The sequence below is a fragment of the Babylonia areolata genome, chromosome 20, assembly GCF_041734735.1.
Source record: "Babylonia areolata isolate BAREFJ2019XMU chromosome 20, ASM4173473v1, whole genome shotgun sequence".
Classification (NCBI taxonomy): Eukaryota; Metazoa; Mollusca; class Gastropoda; order Neogastropoda; family Buccinidae; genus Babylonia; species Babylonia areolata.
Genome location: NC_134895.1, coordinates 46,498,089 through 46,518,088, shown reverse-complemented (window position 1 = coordinate 46,518,088; position 20,000 = coordinate 46,498,089). Strand labels below are relative to the sequence as shown.

General features: G+C 45.4%; 2 protein-coding genes across 2 annotated transcripts in view; both read right to left on the bottom strand.

The window, feature by feature from the left end:
- Positions 1-2,443, bottom strand: part of LOC143295056 (uncharacterized) — a 32,355-nt gene extending 29,912 nt beyond the window's left edge. The window contains exon 1 of the mRNA XM_076606618.1: positions 2,200-2,443. The gene's annotated coding sequence lies outside the window, so the exon portion shown is untranslated. The remainder of the gene's footprint in view (positions 1-2,199) is intronic.
- Positions 2,444-15,115: 12,672 nt separating this feature from the next.
- Positions 15,116-20,000, bottom strand: part of LOC143294542 (cystathionine gamma-lyase-like) — a 43,524-nt gene continuing 38,639 nt past the window's right edge. Inside the window, exons 11-12 of the mRNA XM_076605917.1 lie at positions 18,694-18,832; positions 15,116-17,805 (exon numbers count right to left, since the gene is read on the bottom strand). Of these exons, the coding sequence (XP_076462032.1) occupies positions 17,797-17,805; positions 18,694-18,832 (148 nt within the window). The 3' untranslated portion in view covers positions 15,116-17,796. The remainder of the gene's footprint in view (positions 17,806-18,693; positions 18,833-20,000) is intronic.

The following is a 20,000-nucleotide window of genomic DNA, read 5'->3' as shown; positions in this document are numbered from 1 at the left end:
ATACTGAAGAGGTGAATGTTGACAAAGAAAACCACAGTTCTGACGACGGAAGCTAAAGGTTGGGTCATTCAGACACCCACTGGACATCCGAGGGGTCTGTGTAGAGGAGAAGAAAGGACTGGCCGTACTGAAAGAGTTAACCCTTTCACCGCCAGTCAATTTAGAGTACAAAATTCCCCTGTGGTATGAACACAGAAAAGACAGAGGCTAAGAATGGCTGGGGATTCCCTATGCGATGTATAGAAAATATGGCCTATCCTTCCACCGAACATTAAGAACAGTAGGTTCATGGATAACAGACCAATGAATGGTCACCTTTCCAGTGACATGGGTCCTCTACCACGCCTGTGCATAAATGCGAGCTTGGCGGTGAAAGGGTTAAGATATTGGTCCAACATATAATGGGTTATGCTCACGAGACCGACTCGCCCCATTCTTTGTTCTTGAAAAGCACGGAGGCTTTGTTCCTCCACCCTCCTCCTCTTCCTCGCAACCGGAAACGCATGACGAACTGCTCACTACCCCACCACGAACATTTTTTTTTTTTTTGGGGGGGGGGGGGGGGGGGGTTTGGCAGAATCATGAAATCTGGGTACTCCAACTGTGTGTTTTATTCATTCAGTTTGAAGGAAATCATGTCAAAGTGACAACTTTTATTTCCCCTGATCTTGGTGTGATCTGGTTTTGGGTGCATGTTTTGTTGTGGAGAAGGCTGTTTGTTTGCGGTGTGTGTGTGTGTGTGTGTGTGGAGGGGGGGGGGGGGTGCTGGTGAGTGTCCGTGCGTTCGTTGTGTGTGTGCACGTGCCAGTGTCCGTGTTGCAGGGATGCGTTTTCTGGAGGGCGTCATGGGTGGGTGGTTGGGTGGTGGCACGTGCTTCCGTGCGTGTGTGTGTGTGAGTGTGTGTGTGTGGGGGGGGGGAGGTGGGGTGGAGGGGTGGAGAGGAGTATTGATAGGGAGGCGGAGAGTGGGGAAGGAAATGTAAAGCGCTTTGAGCAGTATTTCTGGAGAAACACGCGATATAAATGTCCATTATTATTATTGTTGTTATCAAATTGAGTTTAGAAGTGTTCAGATCTGAAAAGATTTGTAAACGACAATGAAATGACTTTCCATCTGAACTATTAGTTATCATTATGCACGGCATCCGTAGTGCGAAATTTACAAAACTTCCTCGAATCATTTAAGGGAAAAAAAAAACCCAAATAGAACTGCACACAGGCGCTCTCAGTGTAGCGACACGCTCTCCCTGGGGAGAAGAACCCGAATTTCACACAGAGAAATCTGTTGCGACAAAGAAGAGAAATACAAATCCAAATTATGTCCGTAAGGAAAATAAAAACAAAAAACCCCTCACAATTCGAAAGACGTTAAAAGAAAGACTCACACACACACACACACACAAGAGCACACACACGCAAAAGGACGCATGCACGCACACATGTGTATAGGCGTGTACAAGAAATTCTATGTGAATGGATCTTGTTTCAACAGTGCTGGCACAGACAGCAGTTCTGCCCCACTGACTTTGTGACCGGAAAGATTCCACGATAACACCCCACATACCCCTCTTCCACGCACGCACGTACGCACACAGGCGCGCACATACACATACACGCGCGCATACACACAGGCACGCACGTACAGACACATATGCGCGCACGCGCATACACACACACACACACACACACACACACACACACACACAGCCTGTTCCGCTTTGTGCTCATGTCCAGCAATAAATTCTGGTTCCTATTTAATGCGCATTCCTCTCTCTCTCTCTCTCTCTCTCTCTCACACACACACACACACACACACACACACACACAAGCTGTCAGTTAAACTGGCAGTTCAGTTGACGATGGTTCCGCCATAGCCAGCGGCATTTTCGATGATTCTGTAATTGGAGACTGGTTTTATACCACACGGTCACACTATTCTCATAGCTTTTCATCACACATTCTCTTTCTCATAATCATTATATCGCAGATTATGTCAGCACTTCGATCCAAACCAGGTTGCTAAGTCAGCGCTTTTTGAGTGTGTGTTTGTTTGTTTGTTGCTATTCTAAAAAAATCTAATTGTTTATGCAAATCGTTTCAATCATTAACCATGAAAGCGCGCACGCAAGCAACATTTCAAGCGCTCTAAACACTATGAATAGAATCAAGTATAAAAAAAAAAAAAATTGTCACACTTACCTGTAGATCGAGAAATAATTAAACCATGCAACACCGGGACTTAGAACTGGCTAGCAAGTATCAGCAAAGATTTTTCGTTCATCCAGTCAGGCGGGCCTGGGGTGGGGTACAGGCCAACGTACCCCGATATATTTATATATATAACGACCGACTCACAATACCGCGCAGCCTGCGATAGCACACACACAATATGACCAACACATACAGGTGTCCTGCTGTGCTGTGAGAGGCAGCGTCAACACGACAGATATGTGAGAGGGGACTGGAAAAGGTGTGTACGTGTTTTTGGTTGTCGGCGTTTTCTTCAAAGGTGCTCCTTCCGTGATAGGGAGTGACAACCGGAGAAAGGGGTGTAGTGTTGTGTAGTGTAGTGTAGTGTAGTGTGGTTTAGTTTGGTAGTGGAGCTGTGGGAAGAAGTAGGGGTAGGGGTGGGTTTGCAATAATAGGTGGGTGGGTGTTGGGTGTGCATGAAGCGTGCTTAGGAAATTCATCCTATCCACCACACAGTGCTCGATCCTTCTGAGAGTGGTGGTGGGGGGTTGGGTGGGGGGGGGGGCGGAGGGGGGGGTGTGTGCTGAGAGCTGGGGAAGGGAAAGGGATGGGGGTTGAGAGAGAGAGAGAGGGGTGGGGAGGGAAGGGAGAGAGAGAGAGGAGGGAAAGAGAGAGAGAAGGGAAAGAGAAAGGGGGGAAGAGAGGGAGAGAGAGAGAGAGAAGGGAAAGAGAGAGAGAGGAGGGAAGAGAGGGAGAGAGAGAGAAGGGAAAGAGAGAGAAAGGGGGGAAGAGAGAGAGAAGGGAAAGAGAGAGAGAGGAGGGAAGAGAGAGAGAGAGAGAGAGAGAGAAGGGAAAGAGAGAGAGAGGAGGGAAGAGAGAGAGAGAGAGAAGGGAAAGAGAGAGAGAGGAGGGAAGAGAGAGAGAGAGAGAGAAGGGAAAGAGAGAGAGAGAGAGAAGGGAAAGAGAGAGAGGAGGGAAGAGAGGGAGAGAGAGAAGGGAAAGAGAGAGAAAGGGGGGAAGAGAGAGAGAGAGAGAGAGAAGGGAAAGAGAGAGAGAGAGGGGAGAGAGGGAGAGAGAGAGAAGGGAAAGAGAGAGAGAGGAGGGAAGAGAGAGAGAGAGAGAGAAGGGAAAGAGAGAGAGAGAGGGGAGAGAGGGAGAGAGAGAGAAGGGAAAGAGAGAGGAGGGAAGAGAGGGAGAGAGAGAAGGGAAAGAGAGAGAGAGGGGAGAGAGGGAGAGAGAGAGAAGGGAGAGAGAGAGAGAGGAGGGAAGAGAGGGAGAGAGAGAGAAGGGAAAGAGAGAGAGAGGAGGGAAGAGAGGGAGAGAGAGAAGGGAAAGAGAGAGAGAGGGGAGAGAGAGAGAGAAAGGGGGGAAGAGAGAGAGAGAGAGAAGGGAAAGAGAGAGAGAGGGGAGAGAGGGAGAGAGAGAGAAGGGAAAGAGAGAGAGAGGGGAGAGAGGGAGAGAGAGAGAAGGGAAAGAGAGAGAGAGGAGGGAAGAGAGGGAGAGAGAGAAGGGAAAGAGAGAGAGAGGAGGGAAGAGAGGGAGAGAGAGAAGGGAAAGAGAGAGAGAGGGGAGAGAGAGAGAAAGGGGGGAAGAGAGAGAGAGAGAGAAGGGAAAGAGAGAGAGAGGGGAGAGAGAGAGAAAGGGGGAAGAGAGAGAGAGAGAGAGAAGGGAAAGAGAGAGAGAGGGGAGAGAGGGAGAGAGAGAGAAGGGAAAGAGAGAGAGGGGGGAGAGAGGGAGAGAGAGAAGGGAAAGAGAGAGAGAGGGGAGAGAGGGAGAGAGAGAGAAGGGAAAGAGAGAGACAGGAGGAAAGAGAGAGAGAGAGGAGGGAAGAGAGAGAGAGAGAGAAGGGAAAGAGAGAGAGAGGGGAGAAAGGAGAGAGAGAGAAGGGAAAGAGAGAGAGAGGGGAGAGAGGGAGAGAGAGAGAGGGGAAAGAGAGAGAGAGGAGGGAAGAGAGGGAGAGAGAGAGAAGGGAAAGATAGAGAGAGAGAGAGGAGGGAAGAGAGGGAGAGAGAGAGAGAGAAGGGAAAGAGAGAGAGAGAGGAGGGAAGAGAGGGAGAGAGAGAGAGAGAAGGGAAAGAGAGAGAGAGGAGGGAAGAGAGGGAGAGAGAGAAAAGGTAAAGAGAGAGAGAGGAGGGAAGAGAGGGAGAGAGAGAGGAGGGAAGAGAGGGAGAGAGAGAGAAGGGAAAGAGAGAGAGGGGAGGGAAGAGAGGGAGGGAGAGAGAGAAGGGAAAGAGAGAGAGAGAGGAGGGAAGAGAGGGGGAGAGAGAGAGAGAGAAGGGAAGAGAGGGGGAGAAAGATAAGGGAAAGAGAGAGAGAGGAGGGAAGAGAGGGAGAGAGAGAAGCGAAAGAGAGAGAGGAGGGAAGAGAGGGAGGGAGAGAGAAAAGGTAAAGAGAGAGAGAGGAGGGAAGAGAGGGAGAGAGAGAGGAAGGAAGAGAGGGAAAGAGAGAGAGAGAGGAGGAGGAAGAAAGGGACAGAGATAGACAGAGAGAGAGGGGAGGAGGAGGAGTGGGAGAGAGAGAGAGAGAGAGGAGGGAAGGGAGAGAGAGGGGAGGGAAGGAGAAGGGATTCCAGTAAGTGTGGAGTGGTGGGGGTGTGGGGTAAGTGTTAGGTGTGCACAAAGAACGTTTTAAACTTATCCCCATTATAAGTGTTATAGATTGCCGCTTTGATAGTTCTGGGCTACGCAAACACTAGTAGTCTGGAAGGAAAGCCTTTTTAACGCCATTTTTTGTTACCCCCCCAGTTTGCGGCCATGTATGAAATCGGTAATTGCTATGTTCCAAGGTGTGATTATTGTTTCGTGGGGAACGAGGGGTTGGCGTGGGCTGTACCTGCACACGCGTGCTTGCACAGTCTTACAAACATGTTCTCACACGGCATACGCATGCACGCACTCACACACATACACACACACGCACACACACACACACACACACACACACACACACACACACACAAGAAAGAGAAAAACAAAATCGATATGGACATGGCAGACAGAAAAAAAAACTGAAACAAAAACAAAAAAACGTTATACGCAAAACATAAAAAAAAACTTGGAATACAACTCTCTCTCTCTCTCTCTCTCTCTCTGTGTCTCTCTCTCTCTCTCTCTCTCTCACACACACACACACACACACACACATACACAAGTTTACGCACGCATGCACACACGACTTGAGTGAGAGAGAGAGAGAGACAGACAGACAGACAGACAGCCAGACAGAGGCAGAGACGCAGAGAGAGGATAAACAGAAACCTAACAACTCAAGAAATGAACTCAGACATCAGGGAAACATAATACACACAGGAAATTCACAAACTGTTTGAAAAGAACAGGTCTTAGTTTTCACGGACTCAGAATTAAGGTCCGACATGGATCTCCAGATGTTTCCGTCAAAGCTGTACACGGGCGGAGTTCCCTCCCTTGGCACGTACCTTATCTCGGGAATGAACCGTGGTGTAGAACGTGCCAGATATAAAGACTTTTCGTTGTGTTGTTTGTAGTTTCAACACTGATAATAAAACTCAAGGAATATACGCGGCTGTGGTGTAAGTAAGTTGTGGTATAATGCCAGTCAAAGACTGCTGCGGTGTCGAATCTTCACTGTATTAGTCAGGGGCTGCTGTTGTGGGCGGTGGTGGTGTTAGTTTCTTCTTCTTCTTCTGCGTTCACTCGTATGCACACGAGTGGGCTTTTACGTGTATGACCGTTTTTACCCCGCCATGTAGGCAGCCATACTCCGTTGCTGGGTATGTTCTTGTTTCCATAACCCACCGAACGCTGACATGGATTACAGGATCTTTAACGTGCGTATTTGATCTTCTGCGTGCGTATACACACGAAGGTGGTTCAGGCACTAGCAGGTCTGCACATATGTTGACCTGGGAGATCGTAAAAATCTCCACCCTTTACCCACCAGGCGCCGTCACCGTGATTCGAACCGGGACTCTCAGATTGACAGTCCAACGCTTTAACCACTCGGCTATTGCGCCCGTCAAACTTAACCAGTCAAAGACTGCTGCAGTGTCGAGTCTTCACTGTGTTAGTCAGGGACTGCTGTGGGCGGTGGTTTCCAGTTTCCATCATTTCAGTTTCAGTTTCTCAAGGAGGCGTCACTGCGTCCGGACAAACCCATATACGCTACAACACGCCCGCCAGGCAGATGTCTGACATTAGTGCGGCAGAACCCATAGTCAGGAATGGAATTTTTTTGTTTAATGTCCCGTCACACATATCGGTGATTGAAGACATTTTGTTCAAGTATTTATGAATACATCTGAGTATTATCGGTTAGAAGGGGTGGGAGATGTGGATAAATGGAGGGCTGGGGGAAACTGGGCAAATGAGGGTAAAAATGTGGGTGAAATTTGGAAGAAAAACAAAACAAAAAAAAAAAAACAAAAAAAAAACAACACTCTAAATACAGTTACAGGAAATTACTTCAAGGACTTCGTAAAAGAGAAGTCGTTAAACTGACAAGCGAAACAACTGATAATGAATGCAAAAAGTCAAAAACATCAACGTTCTCAGTCACTTGTGAAGACACACTTTCGTGTACAAATGGCTTCATCAAGCTACAGTGAAAAATTATATGCTCAATTGTCAGGTTACTGAAGCATATGCACTTGACATTAGAACAATACTTGGTCCGTAATGAATTTGATAATAGTCTGAGAGCTAAACTCAGAACTGGTCTGCGAATCGGACCAAAGTCTGAGAGAGTCAACTGACGAGGTTTTAGACTTGAATTCAAGCACCTATAAAAGTCTCTTTCTAGAAAGACTGCTGCCAATGAAACATTTGTCACTTTCCCATTGTCAGGCCTAGAGTGCATGCATGTATATTTTGTGTACATATCCGAGTGGATTTCTTCAACAGAATGTTTGCCAGAGGACAACACTCTCGTTGCCATGGGTTCTTTTTCGGTGTTTCAAGTGCATGCTGCATACAAGACCTCGGTTTATCGTCTCATCCGAATGACCAGACGCCCTGTTCGATTTTCTAGTCAGACTTGGGAGAAAGGGCGAGAGCGGGATTCGAACTCAGACCCTCACGGACTCTGTATTAGCAGACGAGCGTCTTCACCATTCTGTCACCTTCCTCCTTAGCAGTGCTAAACACAAACTGTTGTTGTATTAGTTTAATCAGTTGAATAATACCAATACTGTTGTTTCGGTGTCAGTTTCAGTAGTATTACAATGCCAAAACGTGTTTTGGTGTTAGTTTCAATAGTAGTGTGATACCAAGACTGTTGTTGTAGTATTAGTTTCAACAGTGGTACAATACAGACTGTTGTGATAGTTTCAACAGTGGAATAATACCGATACTGTTGTTTTGGTGTCTATTTCAATGATGGTATACCTAGACTGTTATGTTACTTTCAACAATGGTATAATACCAATGCTCTTGTTTTGAAACGTTATTTTGGTGAAAGTTTCAACAGCGTCATAATACCAAAACTTGTTTCAGTGTTAGTTTCCATAGTGGTATAATATCAGTGGTACAGCTTCAGTTTCAATAAGGTGTCAAAGCATGCACACTGATCCCTTTACACAATACATCCCAGCTCTTTCACTGCCAAGTTTCTGTGTGAAAAAAACACACTTCCCAGCACCAAATGGGGTAGGTATGGGTAATTGCAAACAGCGTGTAATTGCGAACGATTTGTTTTCCGCCCCACCAACAACCATCTACCTGAATATCTAGTCATCAGCCCCATCCACATGTAATATGCAGACTCTGTGCAAACGTGTGTGTGTGTGTGTGTGTGTGTGTGTGTGTGTGTGTGTGCGTGCATGTGTGTGTGTGCAGTGCGTGCATGCGTGAGTATGCACAAGTTTTTATATTGATATGCACTTGTATGTATCTTATTTCTACTGTATCTGTGTTTGTGTATGATTTTCGATTTATGTTCGTATCTTGTTATGTACTATCCCCCCAAATATTCCTTGTGGCCCCGGTACACTTGGTGATAAAGACATATTCTGTTCTGTTCCACTTCGAAGCGTTCTTAACGGTCGCATTGCACAGTTTAACGTCTGCTTCGACCTTTTTCTAATACCTTGATGAATGTCCATTTCCAAGAACTAGTCAAACACCAGCTATTTCTGGCTATTTCCGCGCTCTTTCTTCTCTTCGTGCACCACTGCCGACCAAGGTTACAAAATTGCTCTCAAAATCTTAAAATCAAGGGAAACAAGTTGTTGGACTTAAATTTTGACAAAGTTCAAAATGACTGATTTGATCGGATATGTTGAATGCACATTACCATGATTTAAGAAAGCATACTGGTGACAGATCAGAACGTCAGTTTTGACAGGAATCTGCAAAATAGTTCGCAATTACACTACCCCGTTCGCATTTACCCTCAGGCACCCTTGCTATTTCCAACGTCGACAAAACGTTGAAAAGAACGAGCAGACGAACATTTCCTGGTGCAACTAGTCGAAGAAAGCTTTCAAAAACAAAAGAACAATGTTTAACAATCGCACGTTATCTTTGCAGTACGCATGTTGAAATGGTCGCTTCGACTGGATCATTCGCAATTTGGTATACCAGTTTTATACCCACCCTATCTTAGACTTGATGCTCTCAGTCACGTTATTTGGTTCGTGCCAGAACATCATAGCGGACTTTTCCACTACAAACTTGGTCGATATGGGAATATTAGTCAATTTCCCATTCAGTATTGCGCGGAAAAGTTGGCAGCAGCTGTCAAGCTTGGTTACTGTATGAAAAATGGTCCCTTTAACATGCATGACCCCTCCATGTCAGCTATAGTCGCCTAGGGCGGTACACTGTCTCATCGACTGAATTCGCCCATAGTGGTAACTATCTAATTGACAAATTCGTATTTGGCGGTGAACTGTATCATAGACTACAGCTGCCTATGGTGGCCAAAGAGTTAAAAAAAAAAATAGAGAGAGAGATGAGGAAGCAGATGCCTGACATATGCACAGACCCATTACGTTGGCCAGGCCTTCAGAAAATAACACCAATTACTGACAAAATAACACAATTTATTGACTGTTGAGTGGTGTTATTTTCAATTGTGGTGTCATGCCATGACTGTGATTATGATGTCCGTTTTAGCATGGTGATGTTTGATGCCAGAGCTGTTCTGATGTATCCATTTATATGACAGAATCAGCTCTGTGGAGGAAGGACCGGACAGACCAGGTGGTACCAAGCAGTGATTATCAATACAACTGTCGGACAGCTGGCACTGAGTGTTCTTGAAACTGCTTCCTTCCTGGCAATAGTTGCACTTTCTTAACTCACTCAGTACGGCCAGTCCTCTCTTCTCCTCTACACATACCCCTCGGATGTCCAGTGGGTGTCTGAATGACCCAACCTTTAGCTTCCGTCGTCAGAATTGTGGTATTCTTTGTCAACATTCACCTCTTCAGTATAAGAGCCTTCCGCTTGCACTGAATATTTTGATGATGGTAATTGGGGTGAAACGCTGTTAGCGTCGTCTCTTTCGCTGTTCGTATGGAGAGAGTTAAAGCGCATGCAAAGTGAGAGCTGTGTGATCAATGGTTTCTTCATTGCAATGGGAATTCATTCACAGCTTAGTCTTTTGTGGAGGACTATGACTCAAACTAGGAGGGAAAATTGCACTAGCTCTTAGTGCTGCAGCCATGGGGCTTAGTTGGCCTTTGGGAACCATCCCAACGCCGACTGTCCTAAAACCCTCTTGGCCGAGAGAGTGGGCATATAACTCGGGCAAGACACTCTCCACAATTCTAGCCCAGATAGTTGGGACAGCAGTTGCCTCCTCTGCTGTTCTGATGGTCATAGCTGGACACGACTATCATACATTTAAAAAAGCCTGTATACTTCTTTCACCTGTCCACTGCCTGCACGCTCGTGTTAACATGTCATGCTGCAGTTGCAGGTGTGTTGCCTGCATGACGGGTTGACTGGTCATTGGGTTTTGTCAAATGTTCCTTCAGAAAAAAACAGAAGTAGCATCATAACTGTTAATAAACCCAGAGGAAGACTACATTTCTGTCATGAATAAACGGGAACACAGTCCAAATTCACAGCATATTTCGCTTGTTAGATTAACGACTTCTCTTTTATGAAGTCCATTCAGTAATTTTCGGCAATTGTATTTAGATCTTAATTTTCTGTAATTGTATTTAGATCTCTGTTTCAAATTTCACCCCCCCCCCCCCCCCCCCCCCCCCCGCCCAAATGTCTTCAATCACCGATATGTGTGACGGAACAACAAACAAAAATTCCTCCTCCTCCTCCACAGCGTATTGCATGATGTGTGGCTAAAAGCATTAATCAGTTGTAAACCCAATCAGAGTGCAAAACGAACAAGCTAGCAGATGACACCGCTTGCAGCCCATGTCATGTTCAAATTATTGGCTGTTTAAGATGACCCAGGTTGTTGTGTCGCAGATACTGATTGTTCTGAGTGTGGCACAGAAGTGACAGACAAAAGCAAACTGTTGAACCCATTGGTATGTAGCCATGGGGGCGTGGTCAAAGGAGTGGCATGGGAGAGGAAACAGGCGATCTCAAGCACTGAGTGTAGCCGTGGGGGCGTGGTCAAGGCAGTGGCATGGGAGAGGAAACAGGCGATCTCAACCACTGAGTGTAGCCGTGGGGGCGTGGTCAAGGCAGTGGCATGGGACAGGAAACAGGCGATCTCAACCAGAGTGTAGGCATGGGGCGTGATCAAGGGAGTGGCATGGGATAGGTAACAGCGATCTCAACCACTGAGTGTAGCCATGGGGCGTGGTCAAAGGAGTGGCATGGGATAGGAAACAGGCGATCTCAACCAGAGTGTAGACATGGGGCGTGATCAAGGGAGTGGCATGGGATAGGTAACAGCGATCTCAACCACTGAGTGTAGCCATGGGGCGTGGTCAAGGGAGTGACATGGGATAGGAAACAGGCGATCTCAACCACTGAGTGTAGACATGGGGCGTGGTCAAAGGAGTGGCATGGGATAGGAAACAGGCGATCTCAAGCACTGAGTGTAGACATGGGGCGTGGTCAAGGGAGTGACATGGGATAGGAAACAGGCGATCTCAACCACTGAGTGTAGACATGGGGCGTGGTCAAGGGAGTGGCATGGGATAGGAAACAGGCGATCTCAAGCACTGAGTGTAGCCATGGGGCGTGGTCAAAGGAGTGGCATGGGATAGGAAACAGGCGATCTCAACCAGAGTGTAGACATGGGGCGTGATCAAGGGAGTGGCATGGGATAGGTAACAGCGATCTCAACCACTGAGTGTAGCCATGGGGCGTGGTCAAGGGAGTGACATGGGATAGGAAACAGGCGATCTCAACCACTGAGTGTAGACATGGGGCGTGGTCAAAGGAGTGGCATGGGATAGGAAACAGGCGATCTCAAGCACTGAGTGTAGACATGGGGCGTGGTCAAGGGAGTGGCATGGGATAGGAAACAGGCGATCTCAACCACTGAGTGTAGACATGGGGCGTGGTCAAGGGAGTGGCATGGGATAGGAAACAGGCGATCTCAAGCACTGAGTGTAGACATGGGGCGTGGTCAAAGGAGTGGCATGGGATAGGAAACAGGCGATCTCAACCACTCAGTGTAGACATGGGGCGTGGTCAAGGGAGTGGCATGGGATAGGTAACAGCGATCTCAACCACTGAGTGTAGACATGGGGCGTGGTCAAGGGAGTGGCATGGGATAGGTAACAGCGATCTCAACCACTGAGTGTAGACATGGGGCGTGGTCAAAGGAGTGGCATGGGATAGGAAACAGGCGATCTCAACCAATGAGTGTAGACATGGGGCGTGGTCAAGGGAGTGGCATGGGATAGGAAACAGGCGATCTCAAACACTGAGTGTAGCCATGGGGGCGTGGTCAAAGGAGTGGCATGGGAGAGGAAACAGGCGATCTCAAGCACTGAGTCATTTCATGAACTCGATGAGCACAAGAAAAGCATGCGAGATGGAGGTAATAAGGGGGGTCAGGGGGAGGAGATGAGGAGGGAGATAAGGGGTTATGGACTTCGATTATGGCACGCATTTTGAGCCAGTATGTGTGCGGTCTTGATGATAGTTTTGATTGTTGTTTTAGTTCAGTTAGAAACATCTTGGATACCTGGACTTCATTTGTTGGGTTTTCTTTGTTTGCATGCTTGTTGGTGTTGTTATTTTGTCTTTTGTTAAAACATTTACGATGATAGAGCAATGTTTTGTGTGTAATCAAGAATTTTAATTTTACATTTCTAAATCATACTTCATTGTTCAATCAGCTGAAAATCATTATCTGTACATCCCTTACTTCCAGAAATGCTTCCAGTAGAAAGCTCAGTCAATCTCCTTTCAGGAAAGTATACGGTGTCCACACTTTTGACAAAAAAATGTAAACTGTGAATGTTTTTGTTGATGTATACCCATTTTTACTGACAATTCCCTGGCAGAGGCACTGCAGCAGGAGTTATGTTTCCCTGGTAGTGAATGGGTTAAAATATGTGTGGCTACTTATTACATAATTATTTAAACCCCTCTCCCCTCCAAACAAAAAGTCTCTGCAAATAATGGAGTGATTGTGGTAAAAAATGACAACAGGGATGTGTGTGCAAAAAAAAAAAATATATATATATAAGCAATGCATACTACAAATTTGGGTGACACAGTATAGCCTAAAACTGAACTGAAATTGTGGATGACTAGAACTTCAAGTTTACGAGAGAACTAAAACTTTCATGTTTTTTGTTTGCTTGTTTGTTGCTACCCCATCACCTGCACCGTTTCAGTGGCATTAATCCCACACCGCTTGTTCTAAGTCCTCTCCAAACAAGGCCACACCCAGGTTCGTCCGTCACAGTCCCAGTACGTCGGCAGTCCACAGGGAACCATCAATGTTAGCTCACCAAGAGGCAGGACAACTACAAAGTATCTTCAAAGTGTCTTAGAAAAACAAATGTACATATATTCAATCTTCAATGATATACAAATTTATCTCTTTTTGTTTGTTCCAAATACAAGTACACATCCACACATTTGATTTCACTGAAACATACCACGCAGACTGGAGTAGATCAAAGTTTTTATTCCCAAAATAGATATACGGTAAACTGTGTAGGGACAAGTTTAAGATCCAGAAAAAAATAATGAGTCCAAAATCTTCACAGAAGAACAATGAATACCCTCAATCAAAACCAACAACAATCATAACATTATAAACACCACCCAAACAAAAGAATTAAAAGTGGGAAAAAAAGGTGATTGTACAACAAATCAAACTGTTTCATTGTCTTAAACAAATCTTGAGTCCTTTTACCAGAAAAAGTATTGCGTCCACATGCATGAAAAAGAAGTGAATGTGTGTGTGTGTGTGTGTGTGTGTGTGAAAATACCTGCTATGGAACTGTTCAGATACTTTCCATGTTGTCATAACTGATTCCTATGTGTTAAACTCCAACTGCTCTCCCTGCTGGGAGTGTTACTGCAGTGTTGGCTCTCCCTGTTGGGAGTGTTACTGCAGTGTTGGCTCTCCCTGTTGGGAGTGTTACTGCAGTGTTGGCTCTCCCTGCTGGGAGTGTTACTGCCGTGTTGGCTCTCCCTGTAGGGAGTGCTACTGCCGTGTTGGCTCTCCCTGTAGGGAGTGTTACTGCAGTTGGCTCTCCCTGTAGGGAGTGTTAGTGCAGTGTTGGCTCTCCCTGTTGGGAGTGTTACTGCAGTGTTGGCTCTCCCTGTAGGGAGTGTTACTGCAGTGTTGGCTCTCCCTGTAGGGAGTGTTACTGCAGTGTTGGCTCTCCCTGTAGGAAGTGTTACTGCCATGTTGGCTCTCCCTGTAGGGAGTGTTACTGCAGTGTTGGCTCTCCCTGTTGGGAGTGTTACTGCAGTGTTGGCTCTCCCTGTTGGGAGTGTTACTGCAGTGTTGGCTCTCCCTGTAGGGAGTGTTACTGCCGTGTTGGCTCTCCCTGTTGGGAGTGTTACTGCCGTGTTGGCTCTCCCTGTAGGGAGTGTTACTGCCATGTTGGCTCTCCCTGTTGGGAGTGTTACTGCAGTGTTGGCTCTCCCTGTAGGGAGTGTTACTGCTGTGTTGGCTCTCCCTGTTGGGAGTGTTACTGCAGTGTTGGCTCTCCCTGTAGGGAGTGTTACTGCCGTGTTGGCTCTCCCTGTAGGGAGTGTTACTGCAGTGTTGGCTCTCCCTGTTGGGAGTGTTACTGCAGTGTTGGCTCTCCCTGTAGGGAGTGTTACTGCTGTGTTGGCTCTCCCTGTAGGGAGTGTTACTGCTGTGTTGGCTCTCCCTGTAGGGAGTGTTACTGCTGTGTTGGCTCTCCCTGTAGGAAGTGTTACTGCCGTGTTGGCTCTCCCTGTAGGGAGTGTTACTGCAGTGTTGGCTCTCCCTGTAGGGAGTGTTACTGCAGTGTTGGCTGTCCCTGTTGGGAGTGTTACTGCAGTGTTGGCTCTCCCTGTAGTGTTACTGCAGTGTTGGCTCTCCCTGTAGTGTTACTGCTGTGTTGGCTGTCCCTGTAGGGAGTGTTACTGCAGTGTTGGCTCTCCCTGTAGGGAGTGTTACTGCCGTGTTGGCTCTCCCTGTAGGGAGTGTTACTGCAGTGTTGGCTCTCCCTGTAGGAAGTGTTACTGCAGTGTTGGCTCTCCCTGTAGGGAGTGTTACTGCAGTGTTGGCTGTCCCTGTAGGGAGTGTTACTGCAGTGTTGGCTCTCCCTGTAGGGAGTGTTACTGCAGTGTTGGCTCTCCCTGTAGGAAGTGTTACTGCAGTGTTGGCTCTCCCTGTAGTGTTACTGCTGTGTTGGCTGTCCCTGTAGGGAGTGTTACTGCAGTGTTGGCTCTCCCTGTAGGGAGTGTTACTGCCGTGTTGGCTGTCCCTGTAGGGAGTGTTACTGCCGTGTTGGCTGTCCCTGTAGGGAGTGTTACTGCAGTGTTGGCTCTCCCTGTAGGGAGTGTTACTGCAGTGTTGGCTCTCCCTGTAGGGTGTGTTACTGCAGTGTTGGCTCTCCCTGTAGGGAGTGTTACTGCAGTGTTGGCTCTCCCTGTAGGGAGTGTTACTGCAGTGTTGGCTCTCCCTGTAGGGAGTGTTACTGCAGTGTTGGCTCTCCCTGTAGGGAGTGTTACTGCCGTGTTGGCTCTCCCTGTAGGGAGTGTTACTGCAGTGTTGGCTCTCCCTGTAGGGAGTGTTACTGCAGTGTTGGCTCTCCCTGTAGGGAGTGTTACTGCAGTGTTGGCTCTCCCTGTAGGGAGCGTTACTGCCGTGTTGCTCCACTTTGATTTTTCTTTCTTACTGTTCAGTCTGGAAGTGCGTTTGCTTCACTATCAAAGTGTTGTTTTTTTCTACCTAAAAATGTGCCTGGGATAACTCTCTTGTTTCTATGGGTTCTTACACATGCACTGGACATGGGACTTGGGTTTATTCATCTCATCTAAAAGACAAGCACCCAGACCACAGCTGTACGTCTAGTGGAGAGGTGGAGTAAAAAATATGTGCAGGAATCAAACCCAGGACACTTGGTTCCAAATCACACATTCAACCACATGACCACCACTACAATAATACAATAAACTTTTTACCATTAAAGTGTGCAACAGAGTCTTTCAATGATTCCTAGTTCTAACCAACGAAATGCTGCCTTTCAAATTCCTCATCATTCTAAGTTCCAACCATTAAAATGTGTAACTGAACGCCTTTCAAATCCCACATAACCGTATATGCTCTAACGAATAAAATGTACAATTGAAAGCCTTTCAAATGCCCCATCACTCACTATAAGCTCTGTCCATGAAACGTGTAATGGAAAGCCTTTCGAATTCCTCATCACAGCAAGGTGTAACCAATAACATACGTTTTTAATGTAAAACGTTTTTTTCCCATCGCTCGCAGTCACACCCCATCATCATAAAGGGCCAACAGGTTTAAAAATAAGCAACACACGTCGAAGTTGATATAATCAATACATTCAGGATCAGTGTATGTATGTATGTGTGTGTGTGTGTGTGTGTGTGTGTGACTTTGACTGGTCCTATACACATGGTGATGTGTTTTTGTGTACGGTACTTTAATTCAAGGCTGCATATTATCATACTTAATAAAAACAACAACTGCAAATAAAACAGGAACAAATCTTGCAGGCAGGTCTGTGCGTCTAACTCAATGTACTCACATCAGGAATGTCTTTCTTGAAGTTGAAAGAAACACAAAATATTAAACCAGGAGGGAAAAAACATCTTCAAATGTAGCCGATCCTAGAATAATCATCTCCCCTGTATGAGGTGACCCCCCCTTCCATATTAAAGTTCCAGCATGAAGATCACATGTTTCCTGACTGACTGTGCTGCCACTGACAATAAGAGATAAATCTTGAGAGAAGAAAAATAATTTCTGGCACTCTGTGCTGTTTAGGTTTCCATTTGCCTGTGTTGAATTTCCATGTCTGTACGTGGCAGTAACAGGAAGTGGAGAAAGGGGAGTTCAAAGGAAATCCAAGAATCACTTACTTTCTTTATTTCATCATGCAAATAGTTGTTGTTGTAGTTTTTCTTCTACTCATTTACACCTAGTGAAATATCAGAAAGAAATAAAAATAGAAAAAGTATTTGGCTTCATGGTTGTTATGATCAATCAAAGCCACCATCTTAGGTCAGCCATCTTGGAATTATTAACCAAAACTGACAATACATTGTTTGCCTTACACTTATTCGCCTCACTAAAGGTTTGAATTTAAGAGATGCGTTTTATAATTAATTCAGTGCATGTGACAATACTGTAGGTTTTAAAATCACAAGCTGCTCTGATCATAGTCACATGGAACAGTTAATCATGATCAACACAAAACAACATTTATTACAAAAAGGGATAAAACTTGGCAAAATATTCATAACATTTACTCATAAAACATACTTCCCATATTTTAGATTCTATACAGAACCAATGGGACTAAAATGTCTGTTATAGTAGCTTTAGTCTGAAACTGCCTTGATTATCAAAATTGTCACAAAAAAAAAATTATAAAAAAAAAAAAATCAAATAAAAAATCTTGTTTTTATAATCTTTTGATCCACAGGATCAAAGAATAACCACAGTGTAATACTACACCCAAATAACCCTTGCTACACATCAGGATCATTAAAAACATTCAATTCAGAACTAACAGAAACAGCCCACATGTCCTTTCAACATGTCCCGCTTTCTTTCACCGGACAAAATAATTTGTAAGACGTCGATAAATTTTTCATCTCTTCACAATGATTTTAAAAATCACTTGAAAAAAATCATCAGTGCATTAAAATCAATGCTGATCAGACAGCATCCCTTCTTCTGTGACTGCAAATGGCTGAGATGCAAAAAACAAAAAAAACAAAAAAAAAAAAAAAAGCCAACAGATTCCCAAACTCAACCACATACACACAGAGGAACAGTCATTCTCATCAAGCGATCTAAGAATGATGAAGAGGTCTTAAACCACATTAACACGTATCACACACACCTAACAGCTCATAACACCCGCTCCCACATTTAAAAGTTCCCACTGACATAACGCACACTGATTACCTACGCTTTACTGATTACCTGAACACGTATCAGAATGTATACCAAGTGCTGAGGGACACACACGCAGACTGAAGCTGCTGGTTCCCTCCATCAAGGTACCTGCAAAACAACAGCATCATATTCATACACATGGAAAAAAAAACAAAAAAAACTTTCAGACAGGCCTTTAAAGATACAGAATACCTTATTATCTCAACAAGAGAAATTGTGTTCAGAACATCTGCTTGATAAAATGAAGTACTCTGCTACAATGGTCATATTGAACAAGGAAAGCAGAAGCTAGATGTTTTGGTTGATTGGGAGGCTAGGTTGATAGCTCATTACTTGGTTGTTGTGTGTTTTTTTTTGTGTTTTTTTAAATAGTACTTAATTCTTTTTTTCTTTTTCTTGTACTTGATAATTGCGAATTTGTGCGTGTTGTTTGTTTTCTTGTTGTGTGTGTGTGTGTGTGTGTGTTTGTGTGTGTGTGTGTGTGTGTTTTCTTCTTTTTTCTCTCTTTGTCCAGGGCTGGGTGGAAAAAAGCACGTGTACTTGCTTATCTCATTACCCTGGTGAAATAAAATTTTCGTTTCGTTTCGTTTCGATTGTGTAGTGGTGGTGGTGATGGTAATGTTGGCTAAGTTTTTTCATTGTCTATTTCCATTTTGCTGGGGAGACTACAGAATGTTCTAGAACTCGAAGAAACGTTTGTCATGCTCAAGAAATGGAAAGTTTCATAACTGAACAGCTGTTTTGTGTTCTTGTAAAGTTACAACTTTTGCTGTTGATGTAACTGAGGGCTGTATATCAGCACAACAAAAGATGTACAGCTACGGTTTTCATTGTACATGTCACCGAGCGCTGCATATCAGTATCACGTAAGACACATGCATCCTAACAACTGTGAACATAAGTTTGCTGCGAATCATGAACAGTCCTCTGCCTTTAGAACCTTGCCAGCATAGCTCTAGTACGACAAGCCACAGTGACAAACAGCACACCACTTACAGCAGCGTTGAGTGCCTGCTCGATGTCCTCAATGAGGTCCTCAACATCCTCCAGGCCCACAGACAGACGTATCAGGTTGTCGGTGATGCCCAGCTTTTCACGCTGCTCTGGAGGAACTGAGGCATGCGTCTGTACTGACCTGGAGAAAAAGAGTGCATGACTTGTATAAATGGGTGTCGGGGAAGTGAGAGGGTGTGTGTGTGTGTGTGTGTGTGTGTGTGTGTGTGTGTGTGTTTACTGACCTGGAGAAAAGAGAGCAGGACTTTAACAAATGATGTTGGAAAGTGTGAGAGAGGTGTGTGTGTGTGTGTGTGTGTGTGTGTGTGTGTGTGTGTGTGTGTGTGTGTGTGTGTTTACTGACCTGGAGAAAACAGAGCAGGACTTTAACAAATGGTGTTGGAAAGTGTGAGAGGTGTGTGTGTGTGTGTGTGTGTGTGTGTGTGTGTGAGAGAGAGAGAGAGAGAAAGAGAGAGAGAGAGCAAGAGAAAGAGAGAGAGAGAGAGTGCGCGCGCGCGTGCATGTGTGCGTGTGTCTCTGTGTGTGTGTGTATAAGAGAGAAAGAGAGAGAGAGAGCAAGAGAAAGAGAGAGAGAGAGTGAGTGTGTGTGTGTGTGTGTGTGTGTGTGTGTTTACTGACCTGGAGAAAAGAGAGCAGGACTTTAACAAATGGTGTTGGAAAGTGTGAGAGGTGTGTGTGTGTGTGCGTGTGTGTGTGTGAGAGAAAGAGAGAAAGAGAGAGAGAGAGCAAGAGAGAGAGAGAGAGAGTGTGTGTGTGTGTGTGTAAGTAAGTGTGTGTGTACAGACCTGGAGATAAAAAAAAATATGACAAACTGATGTTGGTGAGGTAGTGGGGGAGTCCAGGGGGAGGGGGGGGGATAGTGCATGCATACATGGGTGTGCATGGGTGTGTGCATGCGTGCGTGTGTGCGTGTGTATGTGCACTGACCTGGAGAAAAGAGAGCAGGATGTTAACTGATGTTGAAAAGTGAGGTGTGTGTGTACTGTATTAACAGATGGAAATAAGACCTACACCAGATGAGTGAGAGTAAGGCACACATCTGTCATGAACTAAAGATATGGGATAACTGCTTTAATTTTGTTCTCAACAAGCCAAGAATCACAACCACATCAAAGAGTAACGAATTCACAAAACGACACTGTATCACACCAAAAGCACTCATCATGAACGGATGTTCAGTTTCAGACAAATATTTCTATAGCAAAATATCCAACAGTATAAATATTCCGAACAAAGAGATGCATTCCGAGTTAACAAGATGTGTGCTGTGAGCTTCAAGACAAGGAAGA